We start from the raw sequence: 16,304 nt of genomic DNA on the forward strand, positions 1-16,304 counted from the left end.
TCGAAAAAAGGTCGTAACATAATCCCGTGATTATTTCAAAAAGTTTGTGGAATGATCCTGAGATTATTCCGTAATGAACTAGTCTCCGCATGAGCCCAAAAATAAAAGATCGGAACGCGATGTAATTTATGTTCAGTTTAGAAAAAGCCCTTTTTTGTTCTTGGAAATCGAGCGTTATCTGTGATAAGCCGAATTGTTTTTTTGGTTCAACCGTTAAATGCAATCTCTGTTTTATTCAATTTGGTGTTTTTAATTTAATTATTATTATTTTTTTTTTTCAAATACATGGGCTGTGTACTATTTGTATATAGGAGAAACACCAAAGTACCTTTCTTTTGTTAATATTAAAAAAATAAATAAATATGTTTATTTGTGTATGCAATGTTCTATTAAAAAATTGCGTTATTTTTGCTTAAAAGGGTATGTGTGTGTGTGTGTTATGACGGATGTGTCTTTGTTTGGATGACTATGTGCGAGTGCATTTTGCAATTTTCTATTTCAGCATTTGAGTACGTGTGTGTGTGTTGTGAGAGTATCTTTGTTTACTACTTTTATCTTGTTTATTAATTGTTGTAATTGCTATAAATTATATTTAATAATATGTGTATGTACGAGTATGTATATAAAGGTATCTAGCTCTGTGTCCATGACTAAGAGGAACTACTACATTTAGAAATTTTGCACTTGATTTTTTATCAATTCTAAACATTTGCTAAACACAATACAACCAAATTCCGTTAGTATTGTTTAATATTAAAGTTTTTTTTACTTCTTTTTGATGGTAAATGGGTAATGCTAGTATGAATCACACATGTGTTCTAAATTCTAGAAACAGGAAAGCTAACTCTTTTTGCGTGAATGCAATTAATTTTTGATTGTGTATCTAAATTGGTATGTTTTTGAGTGTATTCAAGTTAAACTTACCGTGGGCGATTCCAAACCCATTTTGGGTAGAACTGAAACACGTCCTGGTCGCATTATGAGGCCATCAGCATCCTGTAAGGGAAAAAATATTGTTTAATATAAACTTATAGCATAAAGTAGGGTTAGGTGAGGCTGAACTAGCCGGTAAATAAAGACCTCACATAGATAGAATGTGTCCATAGTGTGCATTTGTTTGATGACCATACATAAAAGTCTCAATTAGGTACCAGGAGTTATGTTATAGAATAACTCCGTCCTCCTGAAGATTTCTAGAATCTAAGTTAATTGCTGCCTCGAGATCTGACAACGCTGCCACCTCTAGTAGCTGGAGACTTGACCTCACAAGCGTAGCACACGAACACGCAACGGGCTGAACTGTTTCTTTCTGCAGCTCGCACTTCCTACATCTACTGTTACACTGCCGTGGCCCAATTTCTAAGCATGTGACGCCAGAAGGCGGTGTCCAGTTAGTATGCCCATATTGAGCCTTATGTCTTCCTTTAAAGATATAGCCAACTTTGTGAGTCTAACGTCGTAGGATTTGCACATGATCTTAGAAATTTTGCAGCGCCGCACTTCTGTTTACGCCTAATGGATCGCATGCAACTCCAGTCTCCGTTTGACTTATTCTGAACGGATTGGGACTACTATCGTCGATTCATCACATGCTGGACCCTCCATTGCAAGCTCATTGACCTTTTCGTAATCTTCCATCCCTTTATGACGGGAAGAGCAGTATACATACATATATGTTATATCCGGCCTGAGTGAAGTTTTTTAGAATGCTTCTTTGCATTACAGGACATTTCTTGATGAAGTACCGTGTGAGTTTTTTGCTTTAATCGCCGCCTGACTATCAATATATGCATTGATAGGACTGCAGCTTAAGCACGCTTCCTCCAGAATTTCAGCTGCTTTCTACAGAGCTATAAATTCCGCCTTAAAGACGCTGCAGTAATCTATTTATTTCTGGATCGCCATGGTGAACAGCAGTCCCGACTGCTTTCGTTAATTTGGACCATCGGTATACACGTGTATGCTGCCATTTCGGCACCCTTGCGCCAACCATCCGGCCCAGGCACGGGGGCGCCCTATATTTATTCGCCATATCACCTGCAATGAAGCTTCCTATAGGCCTGAAACCTTGTTGCTAGCGCATAAAGGAAGGAAATTAAAAAAAAATTTGCGAATGAATAAACAAAAAAAAGAAAAAATGCCAAGCACATTTGGCAAAGCGAAAAAGACTCGAAAAGTGTTTGCCGTCGGACTATTGATAGATAATAATAATACTACTGTATGATATTATCGAAACAGAGTTAAAAGAAAGATAACAAAAAAGTGCACCAGAAAAAGTGTATGTAAATACAAAGCTAAATTGATATGAAAAAAAAAAAAAATCAATGGCTGCCGGTGATTGTAGATCGAATGCACATAAATATTTATGATGAGAGTATAATTGTGGCCAAAAGCAATAAGAGCTTAAGTGGACATAACCCTATATGTTGGGATCAGGGTCCTGTTTCAGTTACATTATTTCTCTTTTTAATAACTCTGCTATTTAATAACTCTGCTATAAGATGAGCATTTTAAATTAGGTGCAATCATTAAAATATATTATGATTGATTTCAAAGATTAATTCAAGATATCAAGTTTTGGCTATATCGACTTAAGGTGTTATTGCTTATAACCACTGTTATCTACATATTTATATTGGACGGCACAACATTCAATGAAATCGATTCACCTTCAAACGTTGTTAAATTTTTCATTTATCGTGAATGAAATTAGGTTAACAAAAGCAAAAAACATCACTGCCCCTTTAGTTATGTCGCATACTTTCTATATTTAATCACAAGGTACAACAAATATTGCAATCACATTCGATTTTATTATTGTATTTTTGATGATTGTAAAATTACTAATGAGTATTTCATTTCACTCGCGTTTTGCTTACAATCGTTTCTTTCGCAATCATTGATTGTATAAAAATTACAATGTACAATCATTTGTGTGTATGTGATTGCAAACACGCTTCTTATACCAGCATTGATTGCAAGCATGTCTCGACTACAATCATTGATTGTACAAAAACTGTTATAGCTCATTTTCTCTAGCTAAATCCGAACAGCTTTAGTTAGTGGGGGAAAAAAAGCCATATATCATACTACTACGTACACAAACCAATTGCTTCTGCTATAGGACTTTACCAGGAGAGATACTCTTCGAAATATTATTTTCCCAATCATAAGTAGTTATACACATACATACGTACAAACTAACAGAATTGTAATGTAGTGCAATTGTGTAGCAAATGTTGCATATTTGAAGATTGCAATCATGGTACTTGATTGCGTCTCTAAATTCGTTGCAATCAAGTTGATTGTAAGCACTTCGTTTGCAATTAAGTTCATTGTAGATTGTATTTTTAAACGGTTTTATTTAGCTTGACTTGACAGGCTGGATGGCGGGCTGGCACGAATTTTGTAATTGAAATTTAAGTAACTTCCCGATAAGCTACAAGCTTGAAACTTGGAATATAGTTCAGAACCCGATGACAATTCAATAATAAGAAAAAACTCCGATAGGTGTTTCAAAAAATCTTATTTGTGGTCCGATTTTTTTTTTCATATTTGGAACACGTAATACATATTTGAATAAAAAGCGACCTATGAAAAAATCGCCGCTAGATGGCACAAGGATCGAGATATTCAAAAAAATTTTATTTGTGGTCCGATTTGGCTCATATTTGGAACACATAATACATACATGAATAGAAAGCGACCTATAAAAAATGGCCGCTAGGTGGCGCAAGGATCAAGGTATTCAAAAAATCGTATTTGTGGTCCGAACTGGCTAATATTTGGAGCACACATAATACATACATGAATAGAAAACGGCCTGTGAAAAAAAATCGCCGCTAGGTGGCGCAAGGATCGAGATATTAAAAAAATCGTATTTTTGGAACACATAATACACACATGAATAGAAACCGACCTATGATGTCCGATTTGGCTCATATTTGCAACAAATATTACATATAGTCCGGTAGAAGTGACATCAAGATATTTTGGAGTTCGAGGAGGGACAAGCATACGTGGCACAGAGTCGAGTAAGTTTGGAAGGATTATGTAGTGAGGACTTAGATTGTAACAAATTGTCAGGAAAGAGTCCTTGTAATAATGAGTCACTAAATGAGCTAAATAGAACGAGGAACAATAGGCAATTAAATAAAGACTAAGAACTTGAAAATAAAATAATTTAAAAAAATGTAGGTTAAACGGTTTTATTGAAAACAATACTTACATGAAGTAATAATAATACTAAAAGCTAGAAAATAATTAGGTAGGTCCTAGGTACTAGTCATCACACTCCTCATCAATCTAGGGCGTTGATCAGACAATTAAATAAAAGCGTTGGACTTTAAGATATCGGGGAAGCCTGGTCTGAAACCTCTAATTGACTAATAATATCTCCTTTCCTACCAACTTTCCAATCCAAGTAATGTGTGTTCCACCTTTATATTTTTACTTCTCATAAATAATTTTGCAATTTCTATGTCAAAATTTAAAAATCAAAGTTTAGCAAGAATATGTCTTTATATAAGGAGACATTTTTCGCTGATCTTTGTCCATTTATATAAAGGAAGTGCTTAAATTTTTTTTATTTTATTTTCATTTTCTCCCTTTCTTACATTTTCTCGGTGTCTTAACCTATCTCTTAATTTTTACGCTTGTAGCTCAATGAGAACTTATATAAAAATCAATCCCAAAATTCCCTCCGTCCCGCTTGATTTTTCTAAATATCTCAGTCAGTGCGCCCCCTAGCGAAACTTTTTGTATTGTGTCATTGGCTGTCATCGACCTCTGAATTAAGTTTGAAATTTCAAGTCTCTAGCTCATCGAGAAGTTACTTAAAACCCGGTTTCAAATTTCCAATTATCTAATTTTTTCGATCCGTACGCCACTTAACGGAATTTTTTTCTCCTTTTCTTAAATTTTCTCGGCGTCTTATCCTATCTGTGAAGTTTTACAGTTGTAGCTCAATGAGAACTTACATAAAAAATCAATCCCAAATTCCCCGTACGTACAATTTTTCTAAATATCTCATTCCTTGCGCCCCCTAGCGAATTCTTTTTGTAAATTTGAAATTTCAAGTCTCTAGCTCATCGAGAAATTACTTAACAGCTGTTTTGAAAATTTTCAAATTCTAATCTAATTATTTCGATCCGTGTGCCACCTAACGGATTTTTTTGTTCCTTTTATTGCATTGTCACGGTGTTCTAACTCATGTGTAAAGTTTCACGTTTGTAGCTCAATTAGAAGTTACTTAAAAATCGAATGCAAGATTTGTATGAAAAGCGGACAAACATTCAACCGACCTAATATAAAGGAAGTAAAAATCACTTACATGACTCGAGCGGCTGCGCACAATATCTGGTGTTTGTGGCTCATCAAGTAAAACGGATGGTGAATCGGCAATACCTAAACCGCGTCGATAGCGCGTAAGCGCTTCCAGCACCTCATCTGTGGCGCGATCTGAGATCGATGCTGCCAATGATTGCTCAATTTCACTGTTAAAAATATAAAAAAAAGCGAGAGAGAGCGAATTAACAAAAAATATTAGAGTGCATTTAATAACGTGACACAAAATAAAACAAAGAAATTGCTTAATATTGAAGCGCTAAATACAAAGAAAAAAAAAAACAAATATGCAAACGTAATCACTTTTTCAATGTGTGCCTATCATTTTGTGTTTCCTCAACGTCATCATCAACATCATAATCATTAGCTTGTTGTTCTGGTGCACTAGACAATTTCATTTGTAATTCTAGCATAGGCTTAGCCAATGTTCGTGTTTTTAACAATTTAACATTGGCATTATCATAACGCACTTTATAAAAATCCTCATTATCGTCTTCATCATCTTCAATATCTTCTTTTAATGTTTTATTTGGTATTTTACTACTGCCATTTCCTCTACCACTACAACAACACCAATTACACCAACCACGCCCCATTATCGTTTTTGGTTATTATTATTATAGTTTTTGCTTTTTTGTTACTGCACTTTCACTTTCGAATTAACAAGAACTTTGTTTGTGCCTTAATAAATTAGAAAAGAATCAGTGTAATTGTTCATCATTCCCAATAGTCATTTGTAACGCTTCACTTTAACAGCTGTTTTCAATCACTTTCTTTCAACAGACGCCTTCCGTTCCGTTCGTTGTTAAAACGCCGCGCGTTGTGGGAGCACTGAGCTATAGCTTGTTAAGCTTTGAGCGCAGCAGAACAGCAAACGCTGCCAAGACTCGTATGTGGACCTATACCTGTTGCCTCCCCACTGATGCGCATTTAGCAAGAAATCTGTGATATTTTGTTTGCTTTTGATGATTTGCGCTTTTTTGTTGTTGTTGTGCCCAGACTCAGCTTTGGTTATTAATTTGTCAACACACTTAGTGAGTTACATATTTGCAAAATTGTCGTGAACTTACGAATCGCAGCACAGAACCTAAAGAACGAGTTCAATGTATTTGTTTTGATGTTTTTTTTTATTTTAAGTTTTGGTTCAGTTTCGTATTTCCATCTAATTCATTTGCTAGCTCCAGTACAACACATTGGACTGGCTTGTGATTAATCTTATCTATGTGTAACATGTATATGTGTGCGCGTGTGTATGTTATAATATGGCGGGTGGTTCTAGGTGAGGGCGACCGGCTGAACTTCAACTCGGCACAGTGGTAGGATGGTAGCAAAAAAGGTATCAAATTAAATTAAGAGAGAAAACAGAAATCGCTAAAGTTTGAATGTCATTGACTTTTAAGACTTCTTTGTAATTTACACACTCAGCTGAACAAAGCTAACTGGGTATACTAATTTCGTCCGCATAACGGTAGCATGTAACGGCATAAACTAATAGGGATAGATAAAGACCACCATTTCCAAAATATCAGGGTGAAAAAAGAAATTCATTAGGCCATGTCCGTTCGAGCATCTGTAAAAACTTGTAAACTTCGAAGCAATTGAAAAGTAAAGTCCTCTCTAGGCAAACGAAAATCATGATCTACAAGTCACTGATCATACCCGTCTGCTTGTGGTCCAGGAGCATGGACTATGACAAAATCAGATGAGGCGACTTTGGAGTGTTCGAGAGAAAAGTTCTTCGAAAGATTTACGGACCTCTACGCGTTGGCAACGACGTGTACCGAAGAAGATTTAATTATCAGCTGTACAGCTTAACGCACACATCAACATAGTCCAGCGAAATAAATTGCAGCGACACTACGCTGGCTAGGCCATTTTATGCGAATGAGAGATGATACTCCGGCTAAGTTTTTTTTATCTAAACTTGCCTATGAAATCAGTTAACCCAACAAAAGAAGCGACTTATTGGCCTTTATAACTGTTTAAACGATTTGAGGATACTTCGGATCCGTTGTGTGAACCAGGGTCCGACCTTTTCTAAATTGAAATAGTACAAGGGTTCTTCACTGACTAGCTTGATACTTGAGAAACTTTCCTTTCTGGGATGTGGTCAATGGACCGCCACCTTCCAAAAAATCTAATTTATGAGGCAATGTACTTGATATTCGGTGCAGGAGCAAATTTTTCACCAAGTTAGTATTTGAAAAACTATTCTATACAACCGTATTAATGGTACTGTCTGCTTGAAGTTTGGTGTAGGGGTACCTCTTTGACTAGCACATTATTTGAGAAACTTTTCTGTCCGGAAAGTGGAACAAGACCCGACCTATTTTAATACATAGAGGATTTGGTTAAAATTTAGTAGAGGAGTTCCTCTTCGACAAGCTCATTGTTTGGGATCCCTCCTTTCTGGCAGTGAACCGCGTGCCAACCCATTCCCAAAAATCTTTTTTATAGTGCGATTTGTTTGAAAAGTATTGTTTAGGCAGCCTTTCGAAAACGGAAAATAAGAGATTGGACTGATAATTGGAGAAGGGAAGAAGAAGGCATGGTGGAAGAGAAGAAAGAAAGTGTGAGAAGGAAATGGAGATTAACAAACGCGAGGGGGAGATAGGAAGGAGAGGAGCTAATGAAATGAAATAGATGTAGAAAAATAGTGGTTGGTTGTGGGAGAGAAAAAAGTGGAGAAGATACGCAGGAGAGACAGGGCTTTTTGTTTTTTTTTTTTGCAGAAACTACAGTACGACAAATGCCTTTGCTTACTGGGAGAGTAGTAACATCGCAGGGAGGAATATTATTGGCAGGAGAACGGGCAAATTTTCTACCTATAATAAATAAATAAATGCAAGGCGCAATAACATCGGAAGAGCTTTTAGGCCGAGCTTCTCTTCCGGTTTGCGTCGTGCTCCTTTTACTTTTTCCTACAAATGGGCGGGACGGGACCTGCATGTCTTACACCGACTCCGAGCGGCGTCGGCTAGGCAGGTGAGTTTTTACTAAGAAGATTTTTATACAATCGGCGTGCTTGCCAAAGTACTGCCCAGGGACCCTGCTTTTAGAAAAACTTTCTTTTGATTGAAAAACTTGTTTCTAATTTTTTTGATGTTGCTTTGCCTGGGGCTTCAGCCCAGGTTCTTCGGTGTGGTAGGCGGAGCACGCTACCACTACACTACTGCGGCCGGCATATCTTATATATAAAAATTAATGCGATTTTAAAAACTGTGCTAGTTTTATATGGTTTTTCAGTGATTTATACAAATATATTGAAATTGTTGGATCATGTGAAGCAGGTATTCGATATTTGGTATAGAGATTCCATACATGAGGAAATTGAGGTGAGGAAGAGGGAAGGGTAAGTTTAGTCCAAACAGGAGTGGGTGTGGAGGTAGGAATGGGATTGGTAATGACAGTGACAGTAGGAGTGAGAGTGGGAGTTGGAGTGGTATTGGAAACGGCAGTAGTAGTGGCATTGGGAATGGGAGGGTGGCAAAGAAATAAGGGATGGAGAAGAACAATACGAAAAATTGAAGATAGAGCAGTAGAGAATGGGATAGATAGTGAATAGGGGAACCGTGGCTCAATTCTTAAATGTAAACAAACCAATTTTGGGGCACAATAAGGATGCCGGGCACTATAGTACGAATATATCATTTTTGAAAACACCAAACAACTGATTAATCTGTAACTTATGCAGCTACAATAAAAAAATTTCATATGGCAGTTGAAATAGAGACCATTACTTAATTTGTATTTTTAAAAATTTAATCATATGTATTTAATTAGCGAGCTTTGCTCATATTGCTTTATACAATGGTTTTTGTAATTGATATTAGAGAAAAATTGTAAGTTTACAAACGGCGATGGTTACTAGGACATGTTTCTGAATTTCACTTCTTCATCAGCTAGCTTTTCGGGAGCTGAGCGTTGAACTCGAGTCTCCAACATTCATATCAGTGCAAGCCTTTTTAGCTGCTACGCCATATGAATGTTCCGTTCTTCGCTGTACAATTGGTCTCTAAGAGTTGCCTTTTTTGTTTATATTCCTTTTGATCACCATGTAGGCACATACACTCTGTATGTAGTTTATTCCTAATGGTGTGGATATGATTTTTAGGCGTGCTTTTGAAAGCTTAGTAACATTTGTTCGGATATTTACAGTATTTGTTTTTAATACTTCCGCTGTTACTATTATATCAATATGATCATATGTATTTAATTAGCGAGCTTTGCTCATATTGCTTTATACAATGGTTTTTGTAATTGATATTAGAGAAAAATTGTAAGTTTACAAACGGCGATGGTTACTAGGACATGTTTCTGAATTTCACTTCTTCATCAGCTAGCTTTTCGGGAGCTGAGCGTTGAACTCGAGTCTCCAACATTCATATCAGTGCAAGCCTTTTTAGCTGCTACGCCATATGAATGTTCCGTTCTTCGCTGTACAATTGGTCTCTAAGAGTTGCCTTTTTTGTTTATATTCCTTTTGATCACCATGTAGGCACATACACTCTGTATGTAGTTTATTCCTAATGGTGTGGATATGATTTTTAGGCGTGCTTTTGAAAGCTTAGTAACATTTGTTCGGATATTTACAGTATTTGTTTTTAATACTTCCGCTGTTACTATTATATCAATATGATCATATGTATTTAATTAGCGAGCTTTGCTCATATTGCTTTATACAATGGTTTTTGTAATTGATATTAGAGAAAAATTGTAAGTTTACAAACGGCGATGGTTACTAGGACATGTTTCTGAATTTCACTTCTTCATCAGCTAGCTTTTCGGGAGCTGAGCGTTGAACTCGAGTCTCCAACATTCATATCAGTGCAAGCCTTTTTAGCTGCTACGCCATATGAATGTTCCGTTCTTCGCTGTACAATTGGTCTCTAAGAGTTGCCTTTTTTGTTTATATTCCTTTTGATCACCATGTAGGCACATACACTCTGTATGTAGTTTATTCCTAATGGTGTGGATATGATTTTTAGGCGTGCTTTTGAAAGCTTAGTAACATTTGTTCGGATATTTACAGTATTTGTTTTTAATACTTCCGCTGTTACTATTATATCAATATGATCATATGTATTTAATTAGCGAGCTTTGCTCATATTGCTTTATACAATGGTTTTTGTAATTGATATTAGAGAAAAATTGTAAGTTTACAAACGGCGATGGTTACTAGGACATGTTTCTGAATTTCACTTCTTCATCAGCTAGCTTTTCGGGAGCTGAGCGTTGAACTCGAGTCTCCAACATTCATATCAGTGCAAGCCTTTTTAGCTGCTACGCCATATGAATGTTCCGTTCTTCGCTGTACAATTGGTCTCTAAGAGTTGCCTTTTTTGTTTATATTCCTTATGATCACCATGTAGGCACATACACTCTGTATGTAGTTTATTCCTAATGGTGTGGATATGATTTTTAGGCGTGCTTTTGAAAGCTTAGTAACATTTGTTCGGATATTTACAGTATTTGTTTTTAATACTTCCGCTGTTACTATTATATCAATATGATCATATGTATTTAATTAGCGAGCTTTGCTCATATTGCTTTATACAATGGTTTTTGTAATTGATATTAGAGAAAAATTGTAAGTTTACAAACGGCGATGGTTACTAGGACATGTTTCTGAATTTCACTTCTTCATCAGCTAGCTTTTCGGGAGCTGAGCGTTGAACTCGAGTCTCCAACATTCATATCAGTGCAAGCCTTTTTAGCTGCTACGCCATATGAATGTTCCGTTCTTCGCTGTACAATTGGTCTCTAAGAGTTGCCTTTTTTGTTTATATTCCTTTTGATCACCATGTAGGCACATACACTCTGTATGTAGTTTATTCCTAATGGTGTGGATATGATTTTTAGGCGTGCTTTTGAAAGCTTAGTAACATTTGTTCGGATATTTACAGTATTTGTTTTTAATACTTCCGCTGTTACTATTATATCAATATGATCATATGTATTTAATTAGCGAGCTTTGCTCATATTGCTTTATACAATGGTTTTTGTAATTGATATTAGAGAAAAATTGTAAGTTTACAAACGGCGATGGTTACTAGGACATGTTTCTGAATTTCACTTCTTCATCAGCTAGCTTTTCGGGAGCTGAGCGTTGAACTCGAGTCTCCAACATTCATATCAGTGCAAGCCTTTTTAGCTGCTACGCCATATGAATGTTCCGTTCTTCGCTGTACAATTGGTCTCTAAGAGTTGCCTTTTTTGTTTATATTCCTTTTGATCACCATGTAGGCACATACACTCTGTATGTAGTTTATTCCTAATGGTGTGGATATGATTTTTAGGCGTGCTTTTGAAAGCTTAGTAACATTTGTTCGGATATTTACAGTATTTGTTTTTAATACTTCCGCTGTTACTATTATATCAATATGATCATATGTATTTAATTAGCGAGCTTTGCTCATATTGCTTTATACAATGGTTTTTGTAATTGATATTAGAGAAAAATTGTAAGTTTACAAACGGCGATGGTTACTAGGACATGTTTCTGAATTTCACTTCTTCATCAGCTAGCTTTTCGGGAGCTGAGCGTTGAACTCGAGTCTCCAACATTCATATCAGTGCAAGCCGTTTGTAAACTTACAATTTTTCTCTAATATCAATTACAAAAACCATTGTATAAAGCATTTGTAGTTTATCAATAGTAAATTTCTAACTCTAAACTGTTTATGACTTTTACAACACTTACAACTGCTATGACAGATGAAACATTGAATTCCACAATCAATATTGCATCATTTGAATTCGTTTAATTTATTGTTTGATACAACACACTCTGTGCCGTTTGTGTGTTTGTTTCGATCAGCTGACAGTTGCGCTACTAGCATGGCTCAATTATATGGTTGGCTCATCTCATCATTTGATTTTATTTTTATCATTGCATGGTCGATGGGATTGTCAAAAGGAGATGGCAAACTCAAAATGAAACCAACACATTGACAACATTTTCTTAAAAAAAAAAAATGTAAGGCGCGATAACCTCCGAAGAGAACTAAGGCCGAGCTTCTCTTCCAATTTGCGTCGTGCTCCTATTGATTTTCCCTACAAATCGGCCGGACGGGACCTACATGTTTTATGCCGACTCCGAACGGCATCTGCAAGGCAGATGAGTTTTCACTGAGAGCTTTTCATGGCAGAAATACACCCGGAGCGCTTGCCAAACACTGCCGAGGGGCGACCCCGCTTAGACAAATTTTCTTCTAATTGAAAAACCTTATTTCTAAAATTTTGATGTTGCTTTGCCCGGGGTGTGAACCCAGGGCATACGGTGTGGTAGGCGGAGCACGCTACCATCACACCACGGTGGCCGCCGACAACATTTTCTTACCACACACAAAAACTGCTATGTTTTATGTTTTCATTTCATTCCATTCGCCTAATACCAATAAACAGATTTTGACAATTTGAACAGACATAATTTGTTGCTTTAAAGATGAGCCAACCATATAGTTGAACCATGGCTACTAGGAGACGTATACTTTGACAATTGTTTTAAGTTCTTTTGTGCAAAAACGTACATATTTCTATATATTTCATCTGAGAAAAAAGCAGTCAGTTTTTTAATGAGCTGAAACCGTTACAAAAAAACCGATAACTATTTAAAAAAAATTTATAAACATCTGAGAATTGGTAAAAATCTATTTTTTTTTTAATTTCTTGTATTCCGGCCTTTTAGTTGATATATTCAAGGTATGTTTGAGCTCTAGGCCAAAATATACTTATGTTTATTAAAATACAGCAAATGTGTTTAAACAATGTATATATATTTGTCGAATGGTTTGTCTTGCCAATATTTCGACTTCAATCTGACCAGGTGCAGTCATAAGTTCCTGAAGATGACTTCAGATTGAAGTCGAAATATTGGCAAGACAAACCATTCAACAAATATATATACATTGTTTAAACACATTTGCTGTATTTTAATAAACATATGTATATATTGGCCTAGAGCTCAAACATACCTTGAATATTTTTTTTTTTAATTTGAGTAATATAGACATTTCCACGAGTCTGCCTGCAAAAATTCAGCTCGATTGGATCACGAAAAAGGGTTAAAAATCGATCAAAAGCCTTTCACACAGGAGGACAGACGGACACTACGAGCTTTATACTTTATACATAAAAAAAAAAAAAATTCTGACGTGTACATGAAAATCGCCGATACACGTGTATTTTTATTTTTTCTCCCATTTCCGAAAAAGTATATTTGGTTCATAGGACAGAACCAAAGATCGTTTTTGTACCGCGCTGTTAGGATAGCTATGTGTCAACAATTTTCAGTAATCCCAAAATAAAATATAAAAAAAATTAAAATGAAACCCCTGTACATTAATTACAAAAAAATAGCAAACATAAATAAACACACATGTGTATACTTTGCAAAAAGCTCAACTCAAAGTACAAAGCTTTTCTATCACAAAGCGTAGCGATATTAACACATCTGCGTTCAATTCATTTGCACACCTCACCGTTTACATTCATACAAAGCCACATCTGACACGCGCACATACAAATATAAACAATATAAGCGCTCATTCGCACATTAATCCGCTCCCATTCCCGACACTTACCCCACTTTGTTCATAATCTCACTGCCGGCATTATTTAGTAAACAACTTTGTAAAAAATCTTCTGGTATTTGCAATCGTTCACTTAACGCTTTACGCAAATCTTGCACCACCACTTGACTACCCAATGTTTTAGGACATTGTTCCACTGCCGTACGTAACATTGTTTCCAGCGTCTCTTCCAAATAACCTTGTATGGTATAACTGAGATCACTGGCAATACGTGTTAATTTGATTTCCACCGGATGCGACTCACAACGTACTGCCTCTTGTAGCTTTGGCATTAATTGTTTGCAATTTTCTGCATCATCGATGAGACGTTGTACGGCCAATGAATCGCTACACTTCGCTACCGAAATATTATCCTGTGTTTCAGCAACAAGCTTATCAACTAGCTGATGTGTTGAGGATAGCATAAAACCATGTTGCAAACGAAAGCCTTGTCCATTTGTACGCTTAAGACCATTACAATTACGTTGTAATAATTCTTGCATTTTACGCATAATTGCATCAGTTTTTTCTGGATGATTTTTCATATGTGGTGTAATGTCATAGACTGGATATTGTATGGTGCGCATGCTATGATTATTTTCTAATGCATATACGATATCACCATAGCCTTGTGGTGTTATATTATTTTTATCCATATAAATTGTGCGCAATTTATTGTTGATTTGTAAAGCTTTGGCGAGTAGACGAGCACCAACATCACCCATATAATTACCGCTAATGTCTGAAGAAAAAGAGAAGAGAATTTTAGAAGGTTATTTTAAGTGATTATGAATGAGAAGTGATTTTTCAAACCACTGCATTTTTTCAAATACTTTCCAAATTTTTATACCCAGTTGAGCAGAGCTCACAGAGTATATTAACTTTGATTGGATAACGGTTGGTTGTACAGGTATAAAGGAATCGAGATAGATATAGACTTCCATATATCAAAATCATCATTATCAAAAAAAAAATTTGATTGAGCCATGTCCGTCCGTCCGTCTGTCCGTTAACACGATAACTTGAGTAAATTGTGAGGTATCTTGATGAAATTTGGTATGTAGGTTCCTGGGCACTCATCTCAGATCGCTATTTAAAATGAACGATATCGGACTATAACCACACCCACTTTTTCGATATCGAAAATTTCGAAAAAACCGAAAAAATGCGACAATTCATTGCCAAAGACGGATAAAGCGATGGAATTTGGTAGGTGGGTTGACCTAGGCCCACTCCCTATTAAAATACTCACTAACACCATTCATTTCATACCCATATCGTACAAACACATTCTAGAGTCACCCCTGGTCCACCTTTATGGCGATATCCCGAAATGGCGTCCACCTATAGAACTATGGCCCACTCCTTTTAAAATACTCTTTAATACCTTCCATTTGATACCCATGTCATACAAACACATTCCAGGGTTACCCTAGGTTCATTTTCCTACATGGTGATTTTCCCTTATTTTGTCTCCAAAGCTCTCAGCTGAGTATGTAATGTTCGGTTACACCCGAACTTAGCCTTCCTTACTTGTTATTTTATGAAAAAAATTCATGTATGTGTCGTTTTATAAAAAACCCTTAAGAATCAAGATATGTGTCTTGTCTGTGCTTGTTAATCTAAGCGGAGACAAATATAAATCGTGTTGACCTTATTGTAGGTTGTGGCCAGATCATTGGTCTTTAAGGGACAGAGAGATGGCTTATTGCCCAAAATGAAAACTTACGTTAAAGGTCGCTTTGAAAGTAGTGGAGAGACTCAGAACGTTAAGAACTTTCTACAAGAAATTCGGAGACAAATTATTGTAATGAAATCAGTCAGCAAAAATATATGCATGACCGAGATACAATTTTCATTTGATATCTAATACATTGTTCTTTAAAACCCCACCCAGTCTGTTAAATAAAATCATTTTTTTAAGAAATCAAGTCATATGTAAAATAATTTCCACGTATTTCGCAGTTAGCCTTCGAAAAAAGTTGTGGGCTTTTGAAGTTCGAATTTTGACATTTAAACTTAAAAAAGAACAAGTAAAGGTGTCAAGTTCGGGTGTAACCGAACATTATATACTCAACGTGAGCTTCAATTGTACATTTCTTTTCAGATAAATTACTTTTCTACATAACACGTGGCACCGCCCGTTTAAAAAAATGTTTCCCCATTTCCTCTTACAATAAAACTTGATAAGTGAAATATTATTGATTCAAAACTATTTTTTGCTACGTTATAGCTTATTATTCTAGTCTACGACCCTTTTAAACTTGTTTTATATATAAGTTGCAGTGGTCTTTAACCGATCCCGTCCATTTTCACTGCTATAAGGAAAATATGTGTACACAATTTCATTACGATATGTTAATTTTTCTTCGAGTTATGGCTCCC

At 35.9% G+C, this 16,304-nt stretch overlaps 1 protein-coding gene across 4 annotated transcripts in view; it reads right to left on the minus strand.

Annotated features, from left to right (window-relative positions):
* Nucleotides 1–16,304, minus strand: part of LRR (Leucine-rich repeat) — a 446,397-nt gene that overhangs the window by 19,913 nt on the left and 410,180 nt on the right. For all 4 annotated transcript variants that reach the window (XR_010951282.1, XM_067775595.1, XM_067775596.1 and 1 more), the window contains exons 15-17: nt 13,932–14,661; nt 5,333–5,495; nt 925–996 (exon numbers count right to left, since the gene is read on the minus strand). Coding sequence is in view for 3 of the 4 variants with exons in the window: in XM_067775595.1 (XP_067631696.1) it covers nt 925–996; nt 5,333–5,495; nt 13,932–14,661 (965 nt within the window). In the remaining variant the exon portion in view is untranslated. The remainder of the gene's footprint in view (nt 1–924; nt 997–5,332; nt 5,496–13,931; nt 14,662–16,304) is intronic.

Source organism: Eurosta solidaginis, chromosome 3, assembly GCF_040869045.1.
Source record: "Eurosta solidaginis isolate ZX-2024a chromosome 3, ASM4086904v1, whole genome shotgun sequence".
NCBI lineage: Eukaryota > Metazoa > Arthropoda > Insecta > Diptera > Tephritidae > Eurosta > Eurosta solidaginis.